Source organism: Patagioenas fasciata, chromosome 3 (assembly GCF_037038585.1).
Source record: "Patagioenas fasciata isolate bPatFas1 chromosome 3, bPatFas1.hap1, whole genome shotgun sequence".
Lineage (NCBI taxonomy): Eukaryota > Metazoa > Chordata > Aves > Columbiformes > Columbidae > Patagioenas > Patagioenas fasciata.
The window spans coordinates 42,119,452-42,134,918 of NC_092522.1; the positions used below are offsets into that span (position 1 = coordinate 42,119,452).

The window sequence follows — 15,467 nt, forward strand, 5'->3', positions numbered from 1 at the left end:
AAATAAACAAATAAGGGGAGGGGGGCATTAGAACAGGAGTAGTGAGAGAGGTAAACTGAGGCGGGACGTCCAGGAAGCATCAGCTAGGCTGTGAACCCTGGAGTACCTAACCAATGTCCCCATTGGAGAGGGAGAGGGAATTTGCACCCAGGACTAGGGGAATGTAAGCAGGGGCTTGAGCCTTGTTCAGGGTGCCTACCTTAGGTAGAACACCTGGTCTTGCAAGATCATTAATAAAATATGCTTTGCTGAGAGATCCTGGCTGAGCCTATTATATTAGCAAGATAATAGTTTCTTACAAGCAATGTGTGGACTTCCGTGAGAGAAAAAAAAAAATGGCACTGGTTTAAATTAACTCTTTGTTTCCTCAGGTATGAAAAATTTCAAACAGCCATGTTAGTATCAGATATAGGGATGCTGAATCTGCAGTAAAACTATCACCATCAGACTTCCCATCTGTATGCTGGGCAGCAGATCCACCAGCTTTTCTAGGAAGTCTTTGGAATATGGGTCAAGAATCTGCAAATCAACAAATTGCTCCATTTCTCTAATATTATTCTCGCAGACACTTTGGATATTTGTGAAGTTGTAGTTTCCAGGATGTGGCTTTCCAGTACGAGGCTGAAGAGCAGCAAGATGATTACTCCTGCTCTTTTCTTTCTCGTTCTCTTTTTTTCTTTTCTTTTCTTTTCTTTTCTTTCTTTTCTTTTCTTTTCTTTTCTTTTCTTTTCTTTTCTTTTCTTTTCTTTTCTTTTCTTTTCTTTTCTTTTCTTCTTTCTCTTTTCTTTTCTTTTCTTTCTCTTTTCTCTTTTCTTTTCTTTTCTTTTCTTTCTTTTCTTTTCTTTTCTTTTCTTTTCTTTTCTTTTCTTTTCTTTTCTTTTCTTCTTTCTCTTTTCTTTTCTTTTCTTTCTCTTTTCTCTTTTCTTTTCTTTTCTTTTCTTTTCTTTTCTTTTCTTTTCTTTTCTTTCTCCTTTTCTTTTCTTTTCTTTTCTTTTCTTTTCTTTTCTTTATTTCCTTTTCTTTTCTTTCTCTTTTCTTTTCTTTTCTTTTCTTTTCTTTTCTTTTCTTCCTCTTTTTTTTCTCTTTTTTCTTTCTCTTTTCTTTTATCTTATCTTTTCTTTATTTTATTTTATTTTATTTTATTTTATTTTATTTTATTTTATTTTATTTTATTTTATTTTATTTTATTTTTTCTTTGTTCTCTTTTCTTTCTTTTGTTTTCTTTTTTCTTTTCTTTCTTTTTTCCTTTTTCCTTTTTTCTTTCTTTTTCTTTTTTTTCTCTTTTCTTTTCTTTTCTTTTCTTTTCTTTTCTTTTCTTTTCTTTCTTCTTTTCTTTCTCTATGTGTTTTTTTTCCTTCCAATTTGTTTCAGCATTAAGTCTGAACTTTTAAAAGGATGTAAAAATTGGACACTTTAAATGGAATATCTGTTATGCAGAATAGTCAGATGTTTTCTACAACACCGCAGGGTAAGGATGGTGATGTCAAATGATCTGAAGAAGGCCTTGTGTGCTCAGAAGCCTCTGTCTTTGGTTTAATCATTTAAATTGATCTACTGCAAAATATCACCTCACCACAAGTTTTGCCTCATTAGTATGTAATAGTATAATTACAGAATTTAAAATGCCTGAAGACAGGATTCTCGTTTTAGCAAGTTTTATCCTTTTAGGCCTAAAAAAGATCATAAGAAGACCTTAGAAAATAATAAATTAAACCATTTTGCAATTCTATAGGTGTTTGCGTTTCAAAACCCTTCACGAACACTCATTTGAGACTGGTCATCAGTAGGGATGGGTCAAGCCCCACTCTCAGCAAGAGCTTACAGCTGCCCCACAGAGCCCTCTCTAAGCGCCCGGAGCCTCTGTCCGTGCCCGAGCGCCGAAGGTCACACGGAGCCCCAGCCCGTGTCAGAGCCGGCTCTGGAGACACCCACCGAGTTTCTCGGGGAAGCCCCAGCCTGCAGCTGTTCGCGTGGGGAAAATCACGAGCGCGGACGAGCCTGTGGCGACTCTGCGGTCACGGGGGAAGAAGGGGAAGAGGGAGCGGGTGGTGGCGGCCCGGGACTGTCACAGCCAGCCCTCCTGGCACTGCTGACGTGGTGCCAGGGACCGGGCTCATTTCGGAGAGGAGCCGAGCTGAGAGAGGCTGGCTGAGCTGCAACAGCCAGCGCCCGCTCCTGCAGCAGCCTCCATTCATCTTTCCGTCCCTTCCGCGCTGCCCCTTCTCCGCCTCCTCCTCCGCCGACCCTGGCTCTCCCCTTCCCACCCCCGGGCCTCGGTAAGGCGGAGGGAAAGGGGCCTAGGAAAGAGCCGCCCGGCCGTGAAGGGAGACAGGAGGGATGGCAGCGACACGGGGGGGCGAGGGCAGGAGGGCCGCTTCCCGCCTGCTTGGGGCACTGTGCCTCGCCGCCTGCTTTCCCCTGGTGCACGGCAGGGACACCGGAGCAGCCTGGACCCTGGAGAAGGTGGGTCACGTTTGCGTTTCTCCGGCTCTTCTCGCCTCCCCACTTGGTTGCGGGGGGAGCACCTTACCGGGAGGCGAGCACCCGAAGCTGGGCGCTGGCACCTGCCCCCGCCCGGCGCTTTCCTCGCACATCCATCCCGGTGTGATGCTGCCTCGGGCGCGGATGCGAACCCCGGCTGTGGGTCAGCGCGGGAGCCGCGGGGCCGGTCACGTCTGCGGGGAGCGCAGGTGAGGGCGGGTATCATGGCTTCCCTCTCACCCCGAGCTGATGGCTGCAGAGAACAGGTCTTTTTCACGCGTTTGAAAGGCTGGCGATGCCTTTCACACCGCCCGGGAACGGGCAGCTGGAGCTGTAAGCTTGGGCAGGGGCAGTTCGTGAATTTAAGGAGAAACCCAAACAGGACAAGAGAGATCAAAACCCCAAATTATATTCCAGGTAACATTCTATTATACTCCAATTTTCAACATGATTACAGTGATTCAGAGGACAGTGTCTTAGTCTGAGAAAACAAATAGCTCTGCCAGCAGTGATGTGCATTTATCTAGGAAAAAGAAGTAGGAATGGTCTTGATAGCTACTGCAAAATTATTTTGAAAGGATATAATATTTTTAATATGTTGTAGAGTCATACTATATTGATTTTAATTCAAAATGTTGTGTGAACTAGTGAAAAAAAACAGTCTCAAGTTAATGTCTAACGGAACAGTATAAGCAGTAAACCCCTGTGTAACAACTCTTCGTGGCTGATTATGAAACACTAACATAGTTTCTTGATGAAGAACCAAACCATGTAGAACATGGGAGAGAACACAACTGCAAAGTTCATTCAGCTAAAGGATTCCGGAATTTCCAAGTGGAAAACATACTTTTAAGGCCCATCACCACGTGTTTGTAGAAGAGCTGAACTCAAAGTTCAGGCAGAGCTCCCTGAATTCCACTAATCCAGGGCACTGTTCTCTTCACCAACAGATCAGAGTACAGGACAAACTGGCAAAATGAAGCTGCCCTCATATGTTTCCATTCGCTTCCCCTTAGTCATTCCCTTTCTCCTTGATTTTATTTGTTCTTCATTGAAGTAAGTGTTGACTTTTTTTTTTTTTTTTTTTAAGGAGGGGGAAAAAAAAGGGAGACTTTATAATTCTGTTCTATTAATTGTGTCTTACTATATATGTATGACATCTATCTCATGTGTAGACTACATATCTGTAACATAATACAGCTATAATATGCACAATGCATATATGTGTACATATATAGGAATACATTAGGCTAAATCTTTAGTCAGACTAATCAATGTACAAGCATGTATCCCCAGTGCTGCTCTTTAGAGCCTCCTTGAGCCACAACAGTACACTCTTTATCTCATTCCAGCTAATCAACCTGCTTGCCAATGATGTAAGTTGTGTCACTCAACCACAGAACCAAAGCACCAGACCTCCTCTGCCTCTGCAGACACTTACCAAGAACCACTTCTTCTTTCTCATGAAATTCTTGTCCCCCTTCTTCAATATGTTATTCAGAGGTGCTACCACCATCACTGATGGGCTTGGTCATCTTGCAGCCAGATGGCATTGGCTCTATCAGACATGGAGGAAACTTCTAGCAGCTTCTCACAGAAGCCACCCCTGTAGCCCCTCCCTACCAAAACCTTGCCATGCAAACTCAATATAACTATAAGCTGTGGTGCACTCATGTTGCAGTTTCCCTCTCTTTCCTCATCTCAAAAAGAATGGGGAAGGTAGGCTACACTGAAGGACAGCAAGTCTGATCAACCACGTAAGGCAGTTCTGATCGAAGAACAAATAATCAGACTAGGATTTTCCAGTGGAAGACAGGAGTAGAGGGAAGTCCCTATGATAGACCCAAGCAATGGATATAACAAGAACATCTTATGATAGTGCCTAACATATCTATGAAAACAGGAGCAGCTCAGGAAGGTCCTGAGCAGACAATTGCGAGAGACTGGGTAGGTTCAAATCAGGTGCCCAAAGGGGCATTTGAGATGTCCTTGGAGATCCCACCTGGCATTCAGCTACCACTACAGAACAGCACAGGGCTCATGCACATCTTTGACATGCATTTGCCATCCTCATAAGGATGTCTCAAGTATTCTAGGCCACCTGAAACAGCACTAAAGGCCCATGCTTGGGCAACAAAAGCCACTTGGGAGGTAGCTAGCAGTACTAGCTGCTGTGACAGGAGACAAGCTGCCAGTTCTGAGGTTAACCTGTGTGTCACAGAGCTGATGTACAACCCCAGCTGCCCCCAGAGGAGCTGCACTGTGCCGTGTAGTCACACCAACGCCACCACTGTGGGCAGAGGCCACAAGGACACCCCTGCACTCTTTCTGCACTGAGCTAGCTTGTGCATTTCTTCACAGTACTGCACCTCATCATGTAGACACAGCATAAAGTTCATTCGTATAACTACTAGAAACAAAACTTAAGATGTTTGTCTCAATGGAAACCTCATTTGTAGGTGGCATAGTTGCAGACTATGCCTACGTATGTAGAATTAAGATATTAGGAAGCAGAGAACCCAATAGTGGATTGAGTTTTTACAGCTGGTAGGTTAAAAAAATCCTTCCAGGTTTTTAATACTAGCATATTTTGCATGGAAATCAGAGATGCAGAAGCCACAGAAGTTAAAAATGTCAATAATTTTTGAGATAAAAGCTTTTCTTAAGATTACATTTTGTTGTCAGTGGAACAAAATAGCACAGTATATCACATTTACTGTAATTTTGAAGAAAGCTGTGATTAAAAAGGTCTACTAATAGTTATAGCTATAACAACCTTCCCCTTTTTCTTCTTTCTACAGTATTCTCACCAACCAAGAATTTTACATTCTGACACTATTCAAAAAGTTGCAGCAAACACAGATGTTTCTCAAATGTGGGAGAATGATTTGCGCCCTATCCTGATAGAAAGATACCCCGGATCACCAGGAAATTACATTGTACGACAGGTAAAATGACATTTTCTGGAAACCTCTAAGAACATCTATTATGTATATTCTGGTAGTGCTGTTAGTGACCACTAAAGGGACAGACACATTCCTTTCATTCAGTGGAATGAACTCTATCATTGTTCAGGTCTAGACTGCATAGAACCTACATGACAGAGCTTGCAGTTCAGCTGACACTATTTCCCAGGGCTGCATAGCACAATGAATAGAAAAAAATGAAGTTAAAAAGAATGATTTTTTTTTTTAATTTATGTTTTAAAATTAAGAGCTCACCTCAGTTTTGGTACCCAAAGTACAACACAACGATTGTTCTGTCCTTCACACGAACAGGCTTTTGGTCACTGGTTCAAACCCCCTGGGACCCTACACGGGGGTGAAATAAATGACACCCCCCTGCCCTCTTTCTGGAGAGGTGCTGTGCTGTTGCACTCCCCTGTAGAGTTGCCCCAGATGGGTGTATCTACATGAAAAGGGATCCGAGGGGCCCAAACAGGTAGGCAGATGAAATGGTCAACACAGCCAAGCGCAGCGCTGGTCCAGGTACCACACCAGCTCCGCTGGCCCAAGCACAGCAGTGTGTAAACACTGCGCTCACCTACCCAGATTGCAGCCCAAGCTGCTGAAAACTCCAGCAGGTTGTGTTTGAGCCACAGGAAGCTACCACCCAACTGGGTTGCTGCCCTGCAGGCACCTTCAGGACTGCACACTACGCTGGCTCTTTGTTACGTTAGCCAAGCGGGAGACTGAAACAGTAGTACAGCCAAGTCTAGTAGAAGACATTCACAACATCTCACTAGCCTGCGTTTAGCCATTCGGCAGTGATCCAACCACTTCAAGACAGCCCTAACTACATTATTTGCCACTCTGTCACTGGCAGACTGGAGAAATGTAGCTTTTCTCTGCTGTGTGTGTGCTGTGCACACATCTCTATAGGTTTAGCCTTGTGGTTTCTTTAGCGATACCCTGGAAGGCAGCCAAATGAAAGGGGGAAAAGTAAGAAAAATAAAAAAAAAAACCCCGCTGAGCCTAGGCTAGAAAACCGCAAATCATGTTCAAAATAGGATCATCCTGTTACAAGGTAACAGCATGTACTAAAGAAGACCACCAAAGGAAAAAAAAAAAAAGAAAAAAAAGAAGAGTCCTCCTCCTCAAAGCACAGTGCAGTTTGAAATGGTTGATTTTTCTTCCTTAAGACAAAAAAAGTGTCAGACTCCTGTAAGGGAGAAGGGTAGTGCACACTGGGAACTCCATCCAGGGTTATATATTCCCCTTTGCCCAGAACAGATGTCCTTTGCTCTGCCTACAGATAGCAGGTAGACCATACAACGCCATAAAAACCTCCAGAAACAAAATGGAAGTTTGTTCTAGCACTAAAACTTATGGCAATATTCCCACTGACTTCACTAAGAGCAGAACAAATCTTCCAACTCTGTTTTCCTTTTTACCCCTTAGGGGCTTTTCCTAATGTTTATTTAAAGAGAGAGGAATCTGCCTTGAAGAAGCACTCTAGGGACCCATACAAATAAGTTGCTCAACAGAGATGGTCCTCCAGTAAGAGCTAGCCAGGACTCTCTTGCAGTAGGAAGATGGCTAAAATGAATGATCTATTTTTTTTTGATTCACTGTTTCAATTTTTATCTTTACATGAGATACACTTAAGATTTTATTTTAAAAACATTGTTCTGAAATCTTTAATTCTTCCTTTAACTTACAGGAGTCAGACTGTCTCTGATAGCATTGTAAACAACTCATGTCACTTGAAAGGCAGATTTCTCATAGAAAATTAAAAAACAAAACAGAACTGCACCAACCAATCAAACACAAACCAGTGTGGTTTTTTTATACTGCTGTGGCATCTATGTGTGGTAATTGTCAAAATATCCACACCAAGTCCTCTGCACCCGGTTCTCACACTTAATTCAAGGGCACAACTGAGTTTAGGTTTGAAGAGGTAAACATTAAATCTGTCCCGGTTATAGCTGAAAAAAAAAACTGGCCTGGAAACTTCAGAGATCAAGATCTTAATGTGTCGTATTAATGGGCAACCATTCACAGCACCCACAAAAGGGAAAAATAAAAGCAAGTGAGGCAGTCAAAGGCTAAGGTAGCAAAGATGTTGCTTAGATAGAGACACTAAATTTTTTTCTGTAAAATTTATCTTTTACAAATACCATGAACTTACAGAAATAAGCTTAAGTACCACTATTAATTAGCTAATGACAATTCGTCTGCAACATCTTTCTGACTCAAGCAATATTGATATGGTGGTTTTGGTTTTGTCTGTTTGTTGGCTTTGTTTGTTCTTAATTTTTTTATTGCAGCATATCAAGCACCGTCTTCAAAGATTACAGGCTGGTTGGGAAATTGAGGAAGACACATTTCAGGCATACACCCCATATGGATATCAAACATTTTCAAATATTATCAGCACTCTCAACCCCTCTGCAAAACGCCACCTAGTACTTGCATGCCACTACGACTCAAAATTCTTTGGACAGCAATGGCAGGAGACAGTATTTGTGGGAGCAACCGATTCAGCCGTGCCTTGTGCTATGCTATTGGAGCTGGCACGTGCCCTGGATAACAAGCTTCAGTTAATCAAGGTAGTTTGGTTGGTTCATTTTCACGTGTTTTTGCAATAGCAATAGGCCCTCAGGCACTTCCATGTTCTCTCCCATAGCCTGCGTGCCTGATTGTCCGACCACTGTGCCTGCAGTAAAACTGCCGCTGACTGCACGCAGAACAGAGCAGAGATCTGTATCTACTACTTTAGAGTATGCGATCACATTAAAACTTCTTATGCAAAGGGTCACTACCTAAAATTTATCTAATGAATATATACTATATAAAAATAGCAATTTATACATGAATAACATGTTTCATAGACTCTATGAGATATAATCCCGCTTTCTATTTAAAAGTCACAGAACCCTACTCAGAAGCTCCTGTTCTATCCAGTAACATCTACAGTTGCTGACAAAGTTCTTTTGCTTTCTCAGTCTTGTATTTTAAAAATGTCTCAGTTGCACTCTGTTTTGGAAGATGGATGAACTAATTGCTGTGCACAAGTTAACACTCACGCCCCTCCATCCCATAATGATTTCAAGGTTTTCTTCCTGTTTTCCTTTGCCATTTTTAATTTATTTATTAAATAAGTGATGGCTGAGTACAGGAAACAGTCGAGTATTTGTATAATATTATCAGTCTGTGTTACCTATGCCATGAAAATCTGCTTCAAAGTGCTGCCATTGCTAGGCACAAAAATCTGTTGATGCTACAAAGCTCCAAAAGCTCGTAGGATTACAGATTCATGAGCGCCATCTACTGGTTCAGCGTTTGTGGAAAGTACTCCTACGCTAACAGGGCTTTCACAGGCAAAGGTCTCTCAAATGCTTTACGAGGTGTCGGCAACACACTCAGCTCAGGTATTAAGATCACTTGTCAGCAGTTGTTCCCGGAAACTAATTTGGTGCCTTCTGACATTAAAATATTTAAGAATTAGAAGATTAAGAATATGCCAATGTTTTTAATCACAAAATAAAGCACTCCTGTAACACATATGCTTTCATTTAGAATAAATTTGCCTGATGGTCATTTATGGAATAACCTGCACGCTGACTTAAAGACTGGAATTTTTTGCAAGAAATACATCATTTTTTGATTAATTTGTTTTCTCATGTAAATGACAGCATTTGACAAAAAGGCAATCTAATTATTTGCACAGGCTACCATTTGTACAGTCTGTTAACAAAATATACTTTGGGATCCATCTGCTTAATACATTAGCGATGACCTTTTTGCTCTGCTCATAGTAGCATAACAGACTTTATGTTTTCAGCCAAATCTATTTATACTTTGACCTGAAGCTGTGATTTTTATCTTGATGTTTCTCCAGTTATATCAAGTAAGTATAAAATTAAAGGGCAAAGACATCTCTCTACATTATTCAGACCTAGGAACGTGTTAAATAGTAATCATAATAATTCCAAATACTACTTTCTAAAATTCAAATGGTATTAATACACAGTTTCCTCCAGAATGCAATGCAAAGCAAAATGACTGCTGTCAAAAGAGCTCTGTCCTGGGCAAAGGACAAAGCATTGCCTTGGAGAAATCCATATATTGCTGAAAGCATAATCGATATCTTCTTGCCTACATCAGTGACTTTTTTTTTTAATAGAAGTTTTCCACTACTGTTTATATTGGATCAGCTCCAGCTAGCTGGGAGTTATAACCCATACAGGACATGACTGTTGCCAGTGACCCCACCTTTTTAACCACATCATGCAATTTCACTGAAATAACACTAATTCATAGAGGGGTTAAAATATTTATGGCAACTGCCAAGAATACAGTTGCCAAAACCGTTCATATAGCAGAACCAAACTGGGTTTAGCCATGTTGTAGATTATTAGGAAATGCTGCCAGAGCAAACAAGGCTTCAGTTTGTAAGCAGAGAGAAAAAAGACTCCTCCTACACTGCAAAGAAATTTCACACAGATGTCTCCTTTGTGAGCTTAAATACATTAGTCATATACATTTTCTCAGTTTTTAACTGCTGTGATATTTTTTGCTTTTGACAGGGAAGGGCATATCTACTCCTGCATTACATCATAATATGTGTTTAACAGCTGTAGGAAGGTTTACATAGAGTACCTTGAAAATATACCCCTACTGATGTCACTTATATGACCACTGTATTTGTCCTTTATTTAATGTTCTGGCCAGAATCTGCTATGTTACTTTTATCTTCCTCTAACAGACCAGCTCAACATCCAGACCAGACCTTTCACTTCAGCTCATTTTTTTTGATGGTGAAGAAGCCTTTGTCCGGTGGTCCCCTTCCGATTCTCTCTACGGATCTCAACACTTAGCTCAAAAAATGGTATCTACTCCACATCCACCTGGATCAGCAACCACAAATCAGCTGCAGGGCATAGTAAGTGGCTTTCACCTCCCTAATGAATAATAGTAAATTGTTTTTTAAAAAAAATATTTAATTAGTAGGTATTTGGCCAAATTCCCAAGAAAGCATGAACTTTATTCAAAGTTAAAGGAAGAAGCAGGCTTGTGGAACTTTTATGAGACTTTATAGAGACTTGAAAAGAGCTTTTCAGGTGAATCTGCTCGGACCTTCTCCGTACAAGCATGAGAAGGAGTCACAGAAAAATCAAAATACACAAATTCATTAGAATATAATCCAAATAATTAGAATATCCTCCTTCTTCAGGAGAGAGAATTTGCAGCGATGAGGAAAGAGCACAGACATGGTGTTGGTCTGTGAACCGACCTCCCCTAGCTCCACACCAAGCTACAACAAGATGTTTCCTTTGATTCCTACTAACATTCCAGTTGTCCGCTCCCTTCTCCCTCCTGCCTTCTGGCTTCCCTGCTCACTGCTGAGAGGCTTTTCTTCTGCCAGGGCATCTCGTGACTCATAAAATGTCTTTCCCTTGACAGACTTTTTCTCTGGGGAAGAAGCAATTTCCTTTTCTTTCTCCCCACCCACCAATTTTCCCTTTAAAGGGGTATAACACACAAACTGCAAACAAAGCGATGCAGTCTGGTTCAGCTTGAGGAACAGAGATACGGCCGTTTTCCTCCTCGGGAAGACAGCAAAATGCATCAGATTGGAATCAGGTTCTGTGAATGAGTTCTGCTCAGGCAACATGGTAGAAAAGTCAGATCTTTGGCCAGAGCTATTAGAGACCTAGTCATGACCTACACAGGAACCAAGAGGTCTCATTACTGCTGCTGCTGTTGATGGTGGTGTTGTAATTCGAAGAATTCTGTATTAAAGATTCTTTCTTCTGTAGGACTTGCTTGTACTGCTGGATTTAATTGGTGCACCAAACCCAGTCTTTCCCAATTATTTTCCAAACACAATTCGATGGTTTCAGAGGCTTCAAGCAATTGGTAAGGAGAGGGGTATGGGCTTTGGATGAACTTGAAAATTCAGTGTATATTTTCTGCATGTATTCAGTCCTGTACATCAGAATTTTATATTATTTTCTGTTATAATATTTAATAATGTAAATGTTAAAATTGGTGCATCTTAAACCTATACAAAGATTTGAATAGTTAATTAATAAAATAACTAAGGAAGATGCCCAGACACTTGGAAGCCATGAAACAGATTCTACTACTGGCTGTCACTCTGCGACTTTTGGGAACCGCTTCACTTCCCTGTTTTAGTTCTCACTTCTTTAAAGTGACAGTAATAGCACCAGTCTTGAGGTCTTCTAAGCACTAAACAAATGCAGAAGACAATCACCAACTTCTTTTTCTTCTTTCACATGGAAATAGCTTCCATATGAAAGGAAAAAAATAATTCAAATGTGCTAAAATGCCTCATATCGTCCAAAAGTTGAAATAATCACTTTCATTGTGAATTACAGAGCAAGAGCTACATAACATGAATCTGTTGAGGAATCACCTTGTTGAAAGGCAGTATTTCCAGAGTACTGTACATCGGGGCTTGATTGAAGATGACCACGTTCCATTTTTATTAAGAGGTACTGGAAACTCTTATATTTTAAAGTATAAGTTCAGTAACAAATGCATCATTTAGTGGATGAGCATGTGCATATGATCCTGTTTTTCAAGCTTATTTGCCCCAACTTGAGGCTTCCAAATCCAACTTTATGCAGGCCAAGAGTCACGGCTTAAAAAAACATACCTGAGCAAAAGCAGTGATAAAACACACCCATCATCATTTTGCACGAGCACAGCTCCAATGGCACAGAGATAATGGAAATTTCTATCCACAGTAGCGTCCCACAAAGATAAGCAACTCTGTTCCAGTGGGATAGCACCACATACCACACTCACCAGCCAGTTACTGTTTCTAGGAGCAGGGAAATACTCAAGGGTCATATCTTCAAAAGACTATAAAAATCTCTGAAGATCTGTTGTCAAAGTTACAGTAATGCTCACTATTACCTGTTTAAATTTGAAGGCACTGACTCGTGCAAAAACTTCCATACTCAAATTAGACATTCTCATTGCTGGAAGAGAATGGAGATTTCAACAGCCATGAGCTTGAAGGGTGGGAAAGGTGCATAGAGCAGCCAGCAGAAACAACGAAGGACACAATATGCCTGAAATACCTCCTTGAATTAGGCACATACCCAAAACTGGGATTCCCTGCCAAAGCATTTGCCTAGCAGACACCTACGCCGTGGCTTCTTACTGTATGTTCATTCTGTTCCTTTGGGATGCAATCAGAGAGAGGGAAAGCAGTTGTGCTACTGCTGACACCTTGGCAAACTATGGGTCAGTGATTAAAGCACTTGTCCAAGTTCAGGATGTGGCTTGGATCAATGTCCTTCCCCGTTCAAGCACTCGGCAGAGCATCTTCAAAACGAAGGTGATAAACCCTTCTGACTGAGGTTTTCCACGGTACAGCACGGACTACAAGAGTCATATAGCTAAAGCAGCATTAACCAAAAGAAATGTAACACTAGTTCAATGAAGAGGTTATCTACCTAGGAAAGGAGGGAGGTATCTTCATTGCCAGCCCCTAATTTCACCATTGCTTAAGCTCTGTTAACTACTGAGTACTGTAAAATGTGCACACGGCTCTGGAAGCGGGCACAAGAGCAGCGACTTCTGCACTTCTAAGCGGGTGCTGTCTTCACCAAGATATGGTTACTGTCTCCTGCTCAATGGCTGTTCAACTCCATGAATCTTTCATTTTTCACACCCAACCAGGGTCCAGGTCCAATGAAACCAACACAGCCATCATACGCATGTCCAGGGATATAAAAAATCCTACATGGGAGCAGCTCATAGGGGAAAACAATGACTACACATCAAAACCATTTCTAATAACACAGTTAACACCTAGTGAAGAAAACAGATTCGCTAGTGGTATGCAGCTGAGAAATGAGAGAAGAAAAGCAGTAAAACAGGAAAGAGACTGGAGAGAAAAAAATGCTCCTCCCCAAAAAAGTCATCAGGAAGCAGAAAACTGATTTAACTCCTCTTTTACCTAAATTTGCAGTATATATAAGTGTCTTGATGTATGCAGTCATACCGATCCTTTCAAGTGGAAGTTCTTTCATCTCAGGATAGTAATAGTTCTGTTTTACAGAGTGAAAACACAGACACCCAATTTTACCATTTACAGAGCAGACTAAAAAAATGCTCCCAAAAGTGCTTAATCTTAACCCTGTCACAAGAACGCGGTAATCAGTTTTCAGTTTGGGGAGTCGCAGTGGTTTCTCTGCCCTTCTGTAGCTCCTAAACTTGGTATCCACAACTACAATGCAAAGGATCTAAAAAACAAAAAGGATCACAGTAAAACTATAAGCTACAGATGCCTTTAGGAAGAAAAAAAAAAGTACAAAAGTACTTGAAAGAAAGGTGCCCATCTTAGCAAACACACAATTAAATGGCTGGGCTGCAGTGACAGGCTTCAAAAAAGAGAAGGTAAAAGGAAGCTGCAATGACACATATTTCTCTGTAAAGTAAGTTTATTGAGTAGTTACCTGACTCTGTTGCTAAATGGTGATATATCAATTGGCTTAACAGACCCTCTCCAATCTTTCTTTTCCAAATTTCACTTTCCTCCTTATAGGGGTTCCAGTCATACATCTGATTCCATCCCCTTTTCCTGCAGTATGGCATACCATGGAGGACACAGAAGAAAACCTTGACAAAACCACTGTTGACAATCTCAGCAAAATCCTGCAAGTGTTTGTACTGGAATACCTAAACCTGTGACAGGCAAAATGGCAACAAATCCTACTCCATTCTAAATACTGTTTGCCCACTTTCACATCTGCTATTTGATTGCATTGGAGAGCACTAAAGCAAAGCAAAAAATTGTAGCTCTTGCTAGACTGATTATTGATTCAGCTGTTCCTGGCCCAATGTTCCACGTAACCAAATAAGATAGCATTAAATAAGAATTAGTCTCAGCCTGGAAAGAATTTGATCTTTCTATGTCTTACCTCTGAATAAAAACATCCAGAATTTTTCCACATTGTTATGACTGCTTTATGTTATATTAAGATCCCGTGAGGGAATGCCTCCTGACTTCAGTATTACCTACAGCTTTTACAAGGTGTGACCAGCTCATGTGGTGTTCAGCAATGAAAATTCAGACCCCGTTATAAAAAGAGGCAAAAATCACAAGAAAACAGACTTCTACTTCGAGTTGAACTAAACCACTTCATCCTGAAATGAGCTGCTAGAATTCCTGACACACCGAAGGGATTTTAATCCTCTCCGCTCCCTCTCCTCCTTCCCCTACAAGGACAGCTGCAAGGGTCCTTGTGCACAGACAGCAGGCCATTCATTCATGTGAGAACCATTCACGATTTCACCCTAAGTAAAAAAAAAAACCCAACAAATCCAACCTGCTGTTTTTAATACAGATTACATTAGAATTAGTGATATTAGGCAAGTGATCATTTTAGAAACTACAGTTTCATATAAATATATTTTTAAAGGAAAAGTGCTATCTATGAAAAGTAAAATAAGTATGAGAGTCAGAAGTAAGAAGACAATTTAAGCACCGAAAAGTAAGGACAAGCCGTAGCCTGTACCAGAAAAAGATACTCACCAGTTTAACAATCCTTTGCTTTTACATTCTGTACTGGAATTACCCAATAAATTTAGCCTAACACTCTAGCAAAAATCTAATCTGGAATGAACTCAGTATGAGAAGCCAGAAGAAAGGTATTCAAAAACTACCTACAGAATTAGGGTTTCTACTGGTGAGATAAAGATGAGAGCATTTGAAGAAAAATATATCAAACCTAAATAAAATCAAGCTCAAGGTAAGGGATCAAATGGGGAAAAACCAAGTCAGTATTTTACTGCCCTGAAGTTCTTCCATTAGAAAGTTTTATCCTGGGCAAAGAGATGTAAGAAGGAAATAAGCTGTGGAGTTGTAGGCATGTCAGATTTAGCCTGTATTTTACCATTTTCCTAAAGCAAACATTTCTGAACCTAAGACAACTTTTACACACATATTATAAAGTTGCAATAGAAATATGTATTTACAGCAATGTAGATTTGTAAAATTTT

General features: G+C 40.7%; 1 protein-coding gene across 2 annotated transcripts; it reads left to right on the top strand.

The window, feature by feature from the left end:
* Positions 1–2,024: 2,024 nt before the first annotated feature.
* On the top strand, positions 2,025–14,412 carry QPCT (glutaminyl-peptide cyclotransferase). Of its 2 annotated transcripts, none has more exons than XM_065835797.2 (7): positions 2,025–2,463; positions 5,283–5,429; positions 7,751–8,032; positions 10,192–10,368; positions 11,246–11,345; positions 11,828–11,944; positions 14,011–14,412. In XM_065835797.2, exons 1-7 carry the CDS (start codon positions 2,338–2,340, stop codon positions 14,154–14,156), a joined length of 1,095 nt encoding a protein of 364 aa, XP_065691869.2. In that variant the 5' UTR covers positions 2,025–2,337; the 3' UTR covers positions 14,157–14,412. The 2 variants fall into 2 exon arrangements, with proteins under 2 accessions (XP_065691869.2, XP_071662292.1); XM_071806191.1 differs by lacking the exon at positions 2,025–2,463 and adding an exon at positions 3,436–3,537.
* The last annotated feature ends 1,055 nt before the right edge of the window (positions 14,413–15,467 follow it).